Below are 17,309 nucleotides of genomic sequence, written 5' to 3'. Positions count from 1 at the left end.
TATATTTAACAGTGATAACACACAGTATGTTTTATTTTTTAAATTCCACATACATTTGAAAGTGATAACATACAGTATTTGTCTTTCTCATGACTTATTTCATGAGACTTATTTCACTTATGACATTTCACTAAGCATATTACTCTCTAGGTCACCCATGTTGTTGCAAATGGCAGAATTTCATTCTATTTTTTGGCTGAGTAATATTCAATTATATATATAATTATATATATATATATATATATATACACATGCACCACATCTTCTTTACCCATTTATCTGTTGATGGACACTTAGGTCACTTCCATATCTTGGCAATTGTAAATAATGCTGCTGTGAACATTGCGGTGAATGTACCTTTTCAAAATAGTGTTTTTGTTTTCTTCAGATGTATACCCAGGAGTGGAATTGCTGGCTCATATTGTTGCTCTATTTTTAGTTTTTTGAGGAAACTCCATACTGTTTTCCATAGTGACTGCACCAATTTACATTCCCACCAACAGGATTCCCTTTTCTTCACATCCTTAGCAACACTTGTTATTTGCAGACTTTTTGATGATAGACATTCTGACAGGTGTGAGGTGATATCTCATTATGGGTTTGATTTGCATTTCTCTGATGATTAGTGATGTTGAGCATCTTTTCATGTGTCTTTTGGCCACCTGTATATTGTCTCTGGAAAAATTTTAATCGGATTATTTGGTCTTTTGATATTGAGTTATACGAGCTGTTTATATATTTTGGATATTAACCCCTTATCCATCATATCATTTGCAAATATTTTCTCCCATTCAGGTTGTCTTTTCGTTTTGCCAATTGTTTCCTTTGCTGTGCAAAAGCTTTTAAGTTTAAGTAGGTCCCATTTGTTTATTTTGCCTTTGTTTATTTTGCCTTAGAAGACAGATCCAAAAAAAAATATTACTATGATTTATGTTAAAGAGTGTTCTATGTTCTCTTCTAGGAGTTTTATGGTTTCAGGTCTTACATTTAGGTCTCTTATCCACTTTGAATTTATTTTTGTATATGGTGTGAGAAAATGTACTAATTTCATTCTTTTACATGTACCCTCTATTCTGTTTCATTGATCTTTGTGTCTGTTTTTGTGCCAGTACCATGGTGTTTTGATGACTGTAGCTTTGTAGTATAGTCTAAGGTCAAAGAGGCATGATACATCCAGCTTTGTTCTTTTTTCTCAAGATTGCTTTGGCTCATTCTTTTTATTTTTTTCTATTTTGACAAAGTATACATAACATACATTTACCATTTTAACCATTTTAAGTGTACAGTTCAGTCGCAATAAGTATATTCACATTGGTCTGCAACCATCACCACCATCCACCTCCAGAACTTTTTCATCTTCCCAAACTGAAACTCTGTTCTCATTCAACAATAACTCCCCATTGTCCTCTTCCCCCAGTCCCTGGCATCCACCATTCTACTTTCTGTCTCTGTGAACTTGACTACTATAGGTACCTCATATAAGTGGAATCATACAGTATCTGTCCTTTTCTGATTGGTTTCTTTCACATATCTTCAAGCTTCATCCATGTTTGTAGCTTGTATCAGAATTTCCTTTTTAAAGCTGAATAATATTGCATTGTATCTATATACTACACCTTGCTTACCATTCATCCATAGTGGACAGTTGTGTTTCATCCATGTTTTAGCTGCTGTGAATAATGCTTCTATGAACATGGATGCAGAAAGATTCATTCATTTTTTTTTTTAAGATTTAATTTTATTTATTTTTGGCTGTGTTGGGTCTTCTTTGCTGTGCACGGGCTTTCTCTAGTTGTGGCAAGCAGGGGCTACTCTTTGTTGCATTGTGTGGGCCTCTCCTTGCAGTGGCTTCTCTTGTTGCGGAGCACAGGGTCTAGGCATGTGGGCTTCAGTAGTTGCAGCACATGGGCTCAGTAGTTGTGGCTCGTGGGCTCTAGAGCGCAGGCTCAGTAGTTGTGGCGCACAAGCTTAGTTGCTCTGTGGCATGTGGGATCTTCCCGGACTAGGGATCAAACCCGTGTCCCCTTCATTGGCAGGCAGATTCCCATCCACTGCACCACCAGGGAAGTCCCAAAAGATTGATTCTTAAAACAAGCATTCATGCCAAGCATGCAGCTCCCCTCTCTCAGCTTATTTACATTATTTCATAGAGACATGCCACAATAAGCATTATAAAATTCACAGTTAATGGATGCTTTCAGTGAATTTTCTTTAATATATCAAGTGTCTAGCTGACTCCTCATTAAGAAAAAGGAATTTACTACTGTTGGGGGCAAAATGTCTGTCCCATTTAGTGTCTCTGTCTGCGAGCAATGGCCTCCTGAATGTAAACTCAGTGCCAAAGCCAAAACATTAATTTTTGAAGCTCAAGAATTGATTTGATGACACTGTTCTCTTCCCCAATGCCATTTCTATCAAACCTCCTCTTCCCCTGCTAAAAAAAAAAAAAAAAAAAAAAAAAAAAGATATATCCAGGTGAGACCCAGACTCTCTCATTTAGTAAAATATACACGGGCCAAGGAATTCATATATTATATAAATGTGTGTTTCTCAGTAAGGTTACTCCAAATTATCCTGAGCACTGTAAGAGGATAACACTGAGAAATGATGAACCGTTCTATAACAAAAGGACAAGTATAGTTATGTGGTATTGCACCTTGGTTTTATTATCTGTAAACTATTATGTATACTCATGGTAGCTACCCTATGCCAGACACTACCTAAATGCTCTCTCTCCAGACCCCTCCTCCTCCACACCACCCCCACCCCACACATACATACACTATTGTTTCCTTTTTTTAAAACAGCCAGTCTTATGAATCCATTTCTTTTTTTAAAAAATTTTACTTATTATTTATTTATTTTATCTATTTTTTGCTGCATCGGGTCCTGCTGTGGCACGCGGGATCTTTGTTGAGGCATGCGGGATCTTTCGTTGCGGCAGGTGGGCTTCTCTCTAGTTGTGGCACCTGGGCTCCGGGGCACATGGGCTCTGTAATTTGCGGCACACAGGCTCTGTAGTTGAGGCGCTCAAGCTCAGTAGTTGTGGCGAGCAGGCTTAGTTGCCCCGCAGCATGTGGGATATTAGTTCCCTGACCAGGGATTGAACCGTGTCCCCTGCATTGTAAGGTGGATTCTTTACCACTGGACCACCAGGGAAATCCCATACACTATTGTTTCTTAAACTCTACGGGGTAGGTATTATTACCATCATTCCCATGGCACAAAAAAAAGAAGTTCAGAATGCCATCCAAGGTGACACAGTCAGTAAACAGGTAGCAAATCTAGGATTAGAACCCAGCTGTCCTAACCTCAGGATTTGTGCACTTAATCACTGTGTCTTTCTATCCCCTGAATTTGGGGGATTTACTCATATAAGTTCAGCATAATTTTGCAAATGAACCTGAGAAGAGCTGAGTTATTTCCTTTTTCAAGGAAATTATCCTTTGAAATTTTCTCCTGATTAGTGTTTCCTTTCACTCAAGTTATACTGTACTTGGCTTCATTTTATCTTCCACACAGACATTCTGTATTATTTCTCTCTCAGTGGTATTTACTGCATTTTACACGTACCACTGGTATTTATAATTAGAGTACCATGCCTCCATTCTTTATCCTGCTTTTCAAAAATTAAGAAGTTTTAAAAATTTGAACATTATACCAAATTTTGATGAATCTCACTACATAATGTATGTTAAAACATTATTTTTATTACTTTTTGTTTTTCCCACAGTCCTGTAACTAATTTTTATTCAGTATATTCTTGCAGACTCAAGCCAGTTTAGATGAATTTACTATTGAGATCTGAAAAACAATTAAGTTGCTTTCAGGTTTTTTTCCATCTTAACTCACTTACATGGAGGAAAATCTGTTCTCTGTTACAAGTCTATTGTAAACTCATAAACTGGTATTCATCAACCAAAACTGAAGGGGAAAATGAGACATATTATACTTCACATTGTATGCTCAGGGTTTGCTGGAAGTTAGGCAAGTGATGTTGTCCTCCAGGAAAGTATAAAAGTTGATTGCATTTCTACAGATATTGCTGGACAATAAATTTACAAAAAAGCCTGATGTTATTTAATCCTGATTATAACCATTACCTTATTTCTGGTGATTTCACAGATAGACTGAGAAAAATCGATGTTTATTTTTCTGTCCCAGTTTTATTAGGGCTTTGATAAGCTGAAACAAAAGATGGAAGCTAAAAAATCTCTGGTTTTCAACCTGCTCACATTAAATTGTTCTTCCACAATTAGGCTTTAAGATGAGACTCATCTTCCACACCCACCAAAAACTTATGTTTCAGTTTTTTCCTGGAAGATTGGATGCCTTTTCTGCATCTAAAAGGGGGCTAAACACAAGTTTTGCACAGCACAAAGAAATTTTTTCCAAGATGGACTAATACTCATACGTTTGGAAACAGTTTTTAAACTTTTAAATGGTAATTTCTTTCAAACAAACTATAAACAATTTTTAAAAGAACTTTTTTATACATTTGGGCACCTGCTGTCTTTACCACCATACATAGTCCATGCTTTAATCGTCCAAATCTATAAATGGAACTGTGGCCTGAACCCTGATGCTCACCAGGACTCCAGGACTACCTGTATCTATCTGTATCTGTATCTGTATCTGTATCTGTTGACCAGTGTCTTCTTTCCCCTCAGGTACAGGCTCTAAGGGTGAAGTCTCAGGTGATGGATAAAAGGACTCAAGAACTGAGAATACCAGAGAAAAACTAGAAGAGTGAGGTTTCGTTTAAAGACGTAAAAAGATGAAGAATCGGTTAAGAAGAAGAAGAAAAAAAGGCCCCTTCCCTCTGTAGAAGCAACCACACATCTGAAGACAACTGTGGATTGGAAACCATCCCCAGGGCAACCCTGGGAGTCATGTAACCATGTGTTGAAAACTCCTGAGTCACTGGGTCACCACTGGACAACTGAGAGAGCTCTGGGAATCATCAGCAAATACATGATGACTGTGCCCACGTATTTGGAAAATGTCTAAACGCCCTCCAGTTCACTTCTGAAAAACCTGCCATATAGACAGAGGAAAAGAGCTACTACTGTCGCAGCAGTAATCTCTACTTCCTCCTTCCATCGTTCACACTGAGGCCGAAAGTGGCAGGTGCAACTTCTGAGAAGCACCTGTGGAGGCAAACCAGCAACCCCGATTACCAGGTGAAGAGTCCATCTGCAGGTATGATCAGGGGCCCTCTCCCTGCCAAGAGAACCTTGCAAGCCTTCTTTTATTGGCGGTCCATCAGAACAGTTTCTAGGAATACCAAGTTTTCCTAAAGCATTTGTTAGAACAGCGAGACGCGGGATGCCGTTACATCCTGGGAGGCTTCCCCGAGAATGTGCGACTGCTGTTGACAACCAGGGTGGTGAAGCCACAGCCAGGACACGCAGGGCGCACGGCGGTCTCGGGGACAGTTGGGCGTGGCTTTCCGGCGGGTGGGCGGGGTTTGGGAGGAAGGCGCCACCAGGCTCGCTGGGTTATCCCTGGAAAAGACCAGCGCGCCCCACAGCAAGGACGCGCGGCAACCCTGAAGGGCGAGCAGGAACGGACTGAATTCTGTGATAGGAGGACAAAGAGGCTGCTGTGGCACCCTCCTGCCCGCACCCTTGGCCAGGGATCAGCGACGCCTTCGTCCCACCTGCGGCAGTAGCGATGCTTGATGGAGTCCGGGTGCTGACGCTGGCACTGATGCTCCTGGCGGCCGGGAAAGGTCGGCCAGGTAGGGCACGGGCGTTAAGGCAGCGCAGGGGCGCCACCTGGGCCTTTGGAGGAGGGAGGCTAACTTCCCGGATGACACGTGGAGCGTGCCTGTGCATCTTTACGGCCGCATCTAATACTTGTCCCATACCAACCTCCTCCCTGTCCTACCGCCTTCTTTGAAATGGTCACTTTACAGCCTTGGCACTCTTCAGTTTTCCTTTGTGCACAGGCGACTGTTGCCTCCTATTTTTCTGCTCTTAAGATCCTCAGTCACTTTTTTGTTCCTTCGTTTCCTGCTGATATCCGCTCCTTAATGTCCCTTTATTACCATAAGAAACTTTTGCTGGATCTTCCAGGCATCCTAGCGACAACTGGATCTGAAATATCCGAAAGGAGTTCAGTTCCACACTGCACGATTTCTGCACCACTCCCTCCCGACCCCCGGAAATAATAAATTGATTAGCATTTTACCCCTAATTTATAAGTGTTCAGGATATAATTTTATTTTATCATCTTGTTGATCTTAATCTAGTTTGCTAAGGTAAGTTTGCTCTGTAAAAGAGGAAGGGAGAGCAGCACTCACCCTGAAAACTGTACAAAGAATATTAGAACACAATTATTTCCTAAAATGATAGACCTCAACAAGCTAGCATTGATCTGTGCCATCTTTGGTTGCTTACACATTAAGTAGATCTTCATGAAGAACTTTTCAAAAAATACATGTAATAATATATAATATGTACTTACAACAGTTAGACGATATATTTTCAGAAAAATGACCAATATTTATAAAGGAATTTACTTCAGTGTTTACTATAGATCACATAACGACTTCTTGCCCTATATAATAGCCTTGTAATCTCTCTACTAAAGGTGAATATTAACCATTGCCATGTTCTAAGCTCCTATTGTGGTAAAGTTGATAATAAAGTTTATGCTAAACTTCTTTATGTTAATGTAGTAGAGATAAAAGTGGAGACAAATGGAGCACACGAGACTTTTTCAAATAGCTTTATTAAGATATAGTTCATATATCATACAAATCATTCATTTACAGTGTACAGTGGTTTCTTACAGGACACAGTGACCTATGGGTTTATGTATATTCAAAAATATGTGCAACCATTACTATAGTCAATTTTAGAACATTTTTATCACCTTGAAAAGAAATACCATACTCTAGCTATCCTCCCCTTACACCCTCCTTCACCCTCTCCACCCTCCCAACTACAAGCAATCACTAATCTACTTTCTGCTCTATAGATTTACCTATTCAGGATATTTTATCTAAATGGAATCATATAACAGATTGTCTTTTGTGACTGACTTCTTTCATTTAGCATAATGTTTTCAAGGTTCCTCATGTTCTAACACATATCAGTACTTCCTCTCTTTTTGTGATGGAATAATATTCCATTATAAGTACATACCACGTTTTGTATATAAATCGATCAGTTTGTGAACATTTGGATTGTTTTTACCTTATGGCTATTGTAAATAATGCTGCTGTAAACATCTGGGTATAAGTTTTTGTATGGACACATTTTCATTTCTTTTAGAAATATACCTAGGAGTGGAGTTATTGGATCATAGGGTAACTCTGTGTTTAACCATTTCAGGAATAGCCAGACTGTTTTCCAAAGTGGCCGCACTGTTTTACACTCCTGCAGCAGTGTACGAGGGTTTTAATTTATCCACAGCCTCGTCAGCGCTTATTATCTGAAAAAACGTTTTTTTATCTGAAATTTTGATTCTAGCCATTCTAGTGGGTGTGAAGTGACGTCTCATTGTGGTTTGATTTGCATTTCTCTGGCGGTCAATGATGTCAGCAATTTTTCATGTGTTTATTGAACATTTACATATCTTCGTTGGAGAAATACCTAAGCAAATACTTTGCCAATTTTTTAATTGGGTCATTGGCCTTTTTGTTATTGAGTTGTATGTGTTATTTGTATAGTCTCAATACAATTATCTTAGCAGACATGTGGATTTGCAGTTATTTTCTCCCATTCTGTGGGTTGTCTTTTCCCTTTCTTGGTAATGTCCTTTGAAGCACGGAAGTTGCTAATTTTGATGAAGTCCAGTTTGTCTATCTTTTGTTGCTTGTGCTTTGTTGTCATATCTTGAAATCCATTGCCAAATCTACAGTCATGAAGATTTACCCCAATATTTTTCCTAAGTCTTTTAGTTTTAGTTCTTGTCTTTTGGTCTTTGATCCATTTTGAATTAACTTTGTATATGGTATAACCAAAGGGTCCAATTTCATTATATTGCACGTGGATATCCAGTTTTGTTGAAAAGACTGTCATTTCCCCATTGACTGATTTGGGTACCCGTCTCAAAAATCAGTTAAAAACCATACGTACATGGGTTTATTTCTGGACTGTCAATTTTATTCACCAACCTATGTCTCTCCTCATGCCACCACTAAACGTTCTTGATTACTGTAGCTCTATAGTAAATTTTGAAATGAGAAAATGTGAGGCCTCCTGTTCTGTTCTTCTTTTTCAAGATTAGTTTAGCTATTCTGGTCCCCTGAAATTCCATATGAATTTTACAATTAGTTTGTCATTCTTTACAAAAGAGTCAGCTGGTATTGTTAGGAGCTGTGATGAATCTGCATGTAAATCTGGGGAGTATTGCCAAGTTAACAACATTAAATTTTCAGATCCACGAACATGGATGAATTTCCATTTAAATACTTAGGTCTTGAATTTCTTTCAACAGTGTTTGTTATATTCAGAATATAAGTTTTGTGCTTTTGTTAAATTTATCCCTAAGTATTTGTTCTTTTGAAACTATTATAAATGGAATTGTTTTCTTAATTTCTTTCTTAGTCTATTTACTGCACATGTTTAAGAATATAATTAACCACCCTAAGGCCCATAAAACTTTAGGCAACTCCCAGTTTCTTCATTTGTGAAATAGAAAAGGTAATAACCTTGCCGGCTTATTTTAACACAGCAAATGTAGAAAGCATCTACTATGTGTAGGCATTATTCTAAGCACTTTAAAATACATTACCCACATTAAATCATTTAATTCTCACAATACCCACAGGATAAATATTATTATTACCCTATTTTACAAGTAAGAAAACTGAGTCACATATATGTTAGGCCATTTACCCAAAGTCACATACTATTAAGTAGTAGAGCCAGACTTTGAACACATGCAAGGTGGCTTCAGATTCTAACATCCTTAACTACTGGGCTATCTCTACTGCCCCTAGTGAATGAAATAGCATATGTTCACACAAAAATTTGTTCATTAAGGTCCACTTCAGCATTATTCATAATAGGCAAAAAGTGGAAACAACCCAAATGCCCATCAAATGATGAATGAATGGGTAAACAAAATGTGGTATATCCAGTGGAATACTATTTGGCCATAAGTAGGAATGAAGTACTGCAACATGGATGAAACTTGAAAACATGGTAAAGCCAGAGACAAAATGCCACATATTATATAATTGCTTTTATATAAAATGTCTAGAGTAGGTAAATCCATAGGAACAAAAAAATTAGTGGTTGCCAGTGGCTGGAGGTAGAGGGGAATGGGCAGGAGTGACTGCTAATGATACAGGTGTCTTTTTGGGGTGATGAAAATATTCTAAACTTGATTGTGGTATACAACTTTGTGAATATGCAAAAAGAAAAAAAAAAACACCCCATACTGAATTCTACATTTAGAAATGGTAAATATTATGGTATGTGAATTTTAAAAAAAGAATAAAATCACATTTTGCATCTTGATTTTATATCCTAAAGCCTTGCTGAACTTGTTCACTAGTGTTAATATTTTGTTGTATTTTTTAGTGGATTTCTTAGGAGTTTTACATAAAAAGTTAGGTCATCTGTGAATAAAGATAGTTTTACTTCTTTCTTTCCAATCTGGATATCTTTATTTATTTATCTTGTCTAGTTGTCCTGGTTACAACCTCAAGTACAGTGTTGAATAGAAGTGGTGAGAGTGGATATCCTTGTCTTGTTCCTGATCTTATGAGAAAGCATCTAGTCTTTCTCCATCAGGTATGTTGTGGCTACGTGGTTTTTTGTAGATTTCCTTTATTGGGTTGAGCAAGTGCCCTTCTTCTGTTCCTAGTTTTTTATCATAATGTGTTAGATTTTTTTCAAGTGATTTTTCTGTGTCTATTGAGAAGCACATATTTTGTTTTTTATTCTGTTAATATGGTATATTACCTTAATTCATTTTTGGATGTTGAATCAACCTTGCATGCCTAGGATAAATCCTACTTGGTCATGGTTTATAATTCTTTGTCTATATTTCTGGATTTGATTTGCTAGTATTTTGCTGAGGACTTTTGTATCTATATTCAAAAGATACATTGGTTCATAGGCTTTTTTCCCCCTGCGATATCATTTTCTGGCTTTGGTATCAGGGTAATACTGGGCTCATAGAATGAGTCTGGAAGTATTCCATCTTTTTCTATTTTTTGGAAATGTTTGTGAAGAATTGGTATTATTCTTTAAATGTTAGGTAGAATTGAACATTGATGCCATCTAGACCTGGTCTTTTCTTTTTGGATGTTTCTTTTTTTCTTTTTTTAAACTGATTCAGTCTTTTCACATGATATAAATCTATTTGGATTGCTTACTTTTTCTTGAATCAGTTTTGTACTTTGTGTCTTTTTAGGAATTTCTCAATTTTATATAAGTTATCTAATGTACTGGCATGCAACTGTAATAGTATTCCTTAATAAGATCTGTAGTGGTGTGCACTGTTTCATTTTGATTCTAGTAAATGAGTCTTCTCTCTTTTTTTCTCAGCAAACCTAGAAGTATGTCACCTTTGTTGATTTTTTTCAAAGAACCAGCTTTTGGTTTCATTGATTTTTCTCTACTGTTTTTCTATTCTCAATTTCATTAATGTCTTCTTTAGTCTTTAAAATTTCTTACCTTCTTCCTTTAGATTTAGTATGTTCTTCTTTTTCCAGCCTTCAAGCGAAAGATTAGTTCATTATATCGGGATCTTTTTCTTTTTTAATATAGGCATATATATCTATAATTTTCCTCTAACACTACTTTAGCAGCATCCCATAAATTTTGGTGTGTTGTATCTTTCTTTTAATCCTTTTCAATGTATTTTCTCATTCTATTTTCATTTCTTTGACCTCTTGCTTTTATCGGTTGTTTAATTTCCACGTATTTGTAAGTTTCTTAAATTTCTTTCTGCTATTGATTTATATATTCATTCTATTGCAGTCAGAGAACATACTTTGTATAATTTTTATCTTTTCAAATTTATTGAGGTTTGTCTTATGGTCTAATGTATTGTCCATCCTGGAAAATGTTCCAATGTGCACTCCAGAAGAATTTATATTCTGCTGTTGTTGGGTAGAGTGTTCTATAGATGTCCGTTAAGTCAAGTTGGTTTATAGTGTGTTGTTCTGGCTCTGTTTCCTTGATGATTTTCTGCCCATTTTTCTATTCATGTTGAAAGTGGAGTATTGAAGTCCCCAACTATTACTCTTGAAGTATGTATTTTTTTTCCCTTTGTTTCTCTCAGATTTTGCTTCATGTATTTTTGTGCTGTGTTATTAGGTGTATATCTTCCTCATGGATTGAAACTTTTATTGTTATAAAATGTCTGTCTTTGTCTCTAGTACCATTTTTTTTAAGATATTTTTGTCTGATATTAGTACAGCCAGTCCAGTTTTCTTGTGGTTACTGTTTGCATAATGTTATTGTCCATCCTTTTACTTTCACTCTATTTGTACTCTTTTCAAGTGCATTCATCCTTTAATATATAAAGGATGACAAAGTAAAGAGACTTAGCAAGTCCATCACTCTCTATTTGACCTTGCTTTTCAGCCTTTTGTGTTGTTGCAGAATCCATAATACAATTTTAAATATTAGAAGCTTAATGATTAACTTTTTATTTCTCACTGAATTTGGAGCTAAAAGGTGGTTTTTCTCTTTTCCACATCTTTGGGGAAGTTATACAATTTTTTAAAATTCACAGATATTTGAAATTCCCATAGAGCAATATACCAAAGGTTTTATAATTATAAACTCAGATATTATGAAGTGCCTGTCTTTAGGCATTAAGCGTATTCATCTCTTAAAAATACAATAATTTATTTAGTTTCTTAACATATTTGTCTGTCACCCAATTATGAATCTTAAAGCATACTAGTCTTAGCCATTGTATTAACCAATGTATTAATCCAATACAGGTTACTTATACCTACAAACAAAATTAGAAAACTATTTGCATATTGTATCATTATGTATCTATTATTTACAACTTGACACGTTTTCCCAAAGTATCTGAAATGCAAATATTGCAGATTCTATTATATACTACCTAGCTTCTTTAAATCCTATTAAGAAGACAGAATAAATAGAAATGTAAATTTTAATGTATATTTTATATGTACTTTTGTTTTGAGGGAAAAAACTTTTATTGGACATTTGCTAGAAAGCTTTGCACATCATTCATGTCATGAAATTGACTGATGTGTGAAATGGGCTTGTAGAGTTATTCTTTTAGTACTTCAGGAGCTAGGCCCCCAGATTCCCAAATGGGAGCCCAAACCAGCCATAGTTAACTATATCCTCCCTTCTAGAGTTAAGGTTGTAATGAGATTTTTAATAGTGTGACTTATTCATTGCTAGTAAGATTTAAATTTTTCTTCAGAGACCTTGAACATTTAATGAGTGACAAGTCGATTTGGAGGGGAAAATTGTGAAATAAATGATACAAAATATGAGCTATTATTAATTATACAAATTAAGAATTTTCCTCTAAAATTAATATTAAATAAAAATTTAAAATTTCTGTTTAAATATTATACAGTTCTTAGTATTGTTGATGTCACACTGTGATTGCTTCTACATTTATGACATCTTTAGCTTTGGATTAGAAAACAGTTATTCAAAGCAGCAAAATCAGAGGAAATGTGAGAACTTCAGAAGTGCTTAGCAAGGAGAAATACTGCACAGAATAAAGATGGAGTTATTGACTTTTTTCCCAAGACAAAATTCTGTTGTAGGATAAGATCAGAGAAAATATCTCAATAATTTATACAAACCTCACTAGTAATCTCTTTTAAAATATTTTCCTTAGTTTCTAACCACGTGCAATCTTCTGATATTGACAGGGGGTTAGAATTATTTCAAAATTAAATGAAATGATAGCACATCCTCTGACTTCTACCCACATTCATTTTATAAAATATTTATCTAGTGTTGACAAATTGAGATCGTCAAAGTCACTAGAGCCTTTTGGGACATTTATAACTGGTGAAACTAGAGACAAAAGGAAGAAGAACCTTTTGTGGTCATTCCTAAAATCTTTTACTAAAAAAAATTCTTTAGGGAGATCTTTTATCTTGCAAAACAATACCTTTTTTACAGTTTAATTGCTGTAACTACAAACAAAATAAAAAGCAAAAACCTATATAATAAAGACAATTTTATAAGCTACATTTGTGAGACTGACATGCAAATTATCTCTAGTTTATTGTGCTCTTTATTAATTTGTTTGGAAACTGATTTTTGTTCGTAAACTGTAGCTTAAAATTATGTAATAAACATTTGAGAGTTTTGTTCAGTTAGATAGATTTTTTTCCATTACTTTAGTAATGATTAAATTTTTCTTTCCCATTTCTATTTCAAAGATATTATCTTTACTATAGTGTTTTCCTTGAACAAATACAATATTTCCTTGAACAAAGGAAACACAAATTTTGTATTTCCTTGAACAAAGGAAATACAAATTTTGTATTTCCTTGAACAAAGGAAATATAAAATTTCCTTGAACAAATACAATATCTAATATTGGGAGATTTTCTGCCTATTGTGTCAATAAGATACTCCAAATAAGGACAGTTCCATGTGTTTCTTATTATTAGGGAGAGAGCAGCCTCAAACAAGAGCTGTATTTCCAGGATAACTGTTTTTATTGCCTCCTCTTCTCTTCTCTCTTCTTGCTGGGAAGAGGTGCTTTATGTTCTCCCTCTGCGGATTTGACAGAAAAAGGTATCTTCCAGGCCAACTACTGCTCAGAAAATGGCTTTCCTAAAAAATATACAGAACTAGCTCTTTCTCCATGTTTTTTTTCTTGTTTTTCCTTCAAAACTGTTCCCTTCTACCCCATTCATTTTCCTATGCTTAGAAATGAAAATGAACTTCACTACTTTCATATGTAAAAATAAGAAAAAATGTGAAAACTTTATATTTTTTCCTGCAGTAAAAAAATGCAGGAAACTTCACTAGGAGGGCATTTTACAAAAATTATATTAGCATTAAAAGTTTGGTTTAGTTTGTTGCATTCTAGGACCTGGCAGAGATGGGATTTCGGGGGGGCAGATGGCTACTGTGGCAGAAAGCAGGTCATGCAGGGTCAGTAATTGCATTCAAATCTGGAGGATCACTCTCAAGAGCAGTCCTTGTAAGGCCTATACCTTCTGACGGTAGGAATAAACAAATCCTGACTCAACAGCAATCAGCAATTTTGCCTGTCCAAATTAAATGAAAATAAAGTCCTTGAAGCTCAAATAACTCAAAAATACATTCTAAAGAGTTTGTTCATTGGCTTATTGTATTTATGGAAAGTGCATATTGTCATCTTTGTTCTACTAAGAGATTATAATATTTCAGATGGCCTTTACATGCACTTGTAGGTTTATTTTCTGTTTTTGTTTCAGTAGTCAGTTTTAATCGAGGGCTGAACTATGTCAATGAAGAAAATACATAACATCATCTGTCCTTCCATGCTAGCTCAGGGGTGCTCTCCTGGGGGATACCAGTTTCTTCAGAGCCCTTATAGAAGTGTCAATTTTGACTCCCTGGGCCTCCAGCAGTTAGCCATTCAAGGCCTGATATGTGACCGCTCCCTTTCTCCCTGATGGTATCGATTTCTCCTCTTTGACAGACCTGCTAAGATGCCAACCAAATGTGTCGAGGTCACTCACTAATGTGAACTACACGTGCTTTTTCTGAAGTATTTTTTCATATAAGGATTGAATCTTGTTACAACCAATTTATTTATCACGCTGCAATATTATTTTAATTTTGCATCAAGATTAAGTTAATCAAAGGGAGTATTCCAAGGTTCTCTGTTCTGACAATAGTAATAGTTAATGTAATGTTCAACAGTCCACCAAAGGGTTTTAACTTACAATATCTTATAGAAGACAGCCTATCATCGTGATTTCCACCATATAATACAGAAAACATATTTTTAGGCGTAACACACCTAGAGTCACCTGGATAACAGGTCAGACAAGCAAGTTTTGATCACAGGCTGTCACTCTCCAGGGCTCAGGTACTTAACCTCAGTAACTTTCAAACAGTAAAATACTGCATATTTTAAGTGCTTCAGTTCTTGTCTGCTTAATAGAAGGATTATGTCTTAATAGAAGGCTCATTTTCCTTATCGATACCCACATTTTAAAAATTATGCAGAAGGGCTTCCCTGGTGGCGCAGTGGTTGAGAGTCCGCCTGCCGATGCAGGGGACATGGGTTCGTGCCCCGATCCGGGAAGATCCCACATGCCACAGAGCAGCTGGGCCGCTGAGCCTGCGCGTCCAGAGCCTGTGCTCCACAACGGGAGAGGCCACAACAGTGCGAGGCCCGCGTACCGCAAAAAAAAAAAAAAAATTATGCATAAGTGGGAATTATTTTCCTTTTTAGGTATGTAATGTAAAAAGAACTCAGGAAAGATATCCAAATTTGGCTTCAAGTGAGGCTTTAACCTCATTTTTTTCCCAAATTGCCAGCCTGTTGGTCCATCACCAAATTTTGAGCAATCCTGTCTTCTTCCTTTTTGATGCCTCCTCTACTGTGCACTAACTTCTTACGTATACTATTTCCAGAAATTTTTCAAGAAATCTCCAAGATCAGCTTATCTTTGTGCTGTATATTAAGATGACTTCAGACTGACTTGTCTTAGATGTATCAGCTATTTCATGAGTTAACTGATACTGAACTTCTCTTGTTCACAATACAAATGTAATAAATGGAATAAAGGTATTTTAATTGAAAAAGATTATATTAATTATGAGGGATGTACCCTTAAATTTACTCTTCCATGAAGTTACTACTTCTTTTATGTTATGGGTACAAGTTATTAGATTTTTTAAAATGATTATTACTTTAATATTTTAAAGGTTGTGTAAAAGAAAATGCAAAGTTGATTTATCTACCATGTATGAAAAAAACTGACTTTTCAACTTTTGTTTTCTCTGATCCAAAAGATGAACCACTGCGCAACACTGGCCCCCATCTGCCTGTCTCTGAACGATTCAGAAACACTACCTCCACCTGGGGAGATCAAGCAATTGACAGCTTGTGCCACATGGCAGTTTTTTTTGTTGTTGTTTATAGCACTTTATTTTCAGGTATAAACATGTTTTTGATTTTTAAAAACTCCCTTCAGGGCTTCCCTGGTGGCACAGTAGTTGAGAGTCCTCCTGCCAACGCAGGGGACACAGGTTCATGCCCCGGTCCGGGAAGATCCCACATGCCGCGGAGCGGCTGGGCCCGTGAGCCGTGGCCGCTGAGCCTGCGCGTCCGGAGCCTGTACTCCACAACGGGAGAGGCCACAACAGTGAGAGGGCTGCGTACCGCAAAAAAAATAAAAATAAAAAAACTCCCTTCAAAACATGTTCAGAAACAAGTTTTACATTAAACAAAGTTTATGCCATGTCTTAAGAAAAATATGCTTATAATTTGACAAAATGGGTTGAAAACACTGTCAAAAATCTCACTCCGGGGGCGAAAGGGGTAAGACACATCTACAAAATATTTTTTTTAATGTTACAAAAGAACTTATTTACAAAACAGAAATAGACCCACAGACATAGAAAACAAACTTATGGTTACCAAAGAGGAAAGGAGGGAGATAAATTAGGAGTTTGGGATTGACATATACACAGTACTATATATAAAATAGATAACTAACAAGGACCTACTGTACAGCACAGGGATCTATACTCAATATTTTGTAATAACCTATAAGGGAATAGAATCTGGAAAAGAATAAATATATTTATAGATGTATACATCTATACATCTGAATAACTTTGCTGTATGCCTGAAACTAACACAGCATTGTGAATCAACTGTACTTCCATTTAAAAAATAAATAAAAAATAAAATACCACATATCAGTGATTGAAATTGTTCTCAATTGATAGAAGGATTTGGAAAGAGCTGTCAACTTTAGGATATTGAGTCTTCCAATCCATTAATACAGTATGCTCCTCTACTTATTCAGATTTTCTTTAACATTGTTCATAAAGTTTCATAATTTTCACCTTAAAGGTGTTTTATACCTTTTAATTTATTCCTATTTGTATTTTTATTGGCACTATTGTAAATACTATTTTTTTAAAAAATTTACTTCCTAACTAGTACTATTGTATAGAATTATAGTTGATTTTACATTGATTTTTGTACCTAGCAAACTTGCTAAATTCCCTATAATTCTCTATATATTCTTTTGCATTTTCAACAGAGCGAATCTTATCATCAGAGAATAATAAAAGTTTATTTCTTCCTTTCAATCCTTATAAATTAAAAATTATTCTCACCTTACTATATTGGTTAGGGTT

At 35.9% G+C, this 17,309-nt stretch overlaps 1 protein-coding gene across 1 annotated transcript in view; it reads left to right on the top strand.

The window, feature by feature from the left end:
- Window positions 1-14,425: 14,425 nt before the first annotated feature.
- The window catches only part of VWDE (von Willebrand factor D and EGF domains), a gene marked incomplete at both ends in the record, with an annotated part of 71,159 nt that continues 68,275 nt past the window's right edge, over window positions 14,426-17,309 (top strand). Inside the window, 3 exon segments of the mRNA XM_082661706.1 lie at window positions 14,426-14,596; window positions 14,600-14,656; window positions 15,951-16,069. Of these exon segments, the coding sequence (XP_082517832.1) occupies window positions 14,426-14,596; window positions 14,600-14,656; window positions 15,951-16,069 (347 nt within the window).

The sequence above is a fragment of the Grampus griseus genome, assembly GCF_964374135.1.
Source record: "Grampus griseus genome assembly, chromosome: 9".
Lineage (NCBI taxonomy): Eukaryota > Metazoa > Chordata > Mammalia > Artiodactyla > Delphinidae > Grampus > Grampus griseus.
The sequence above is the reverse complement of the archived record's forward strand: the minus strand, read 5'-3'. Positions and strand labels throughout refer to the sequence as shown.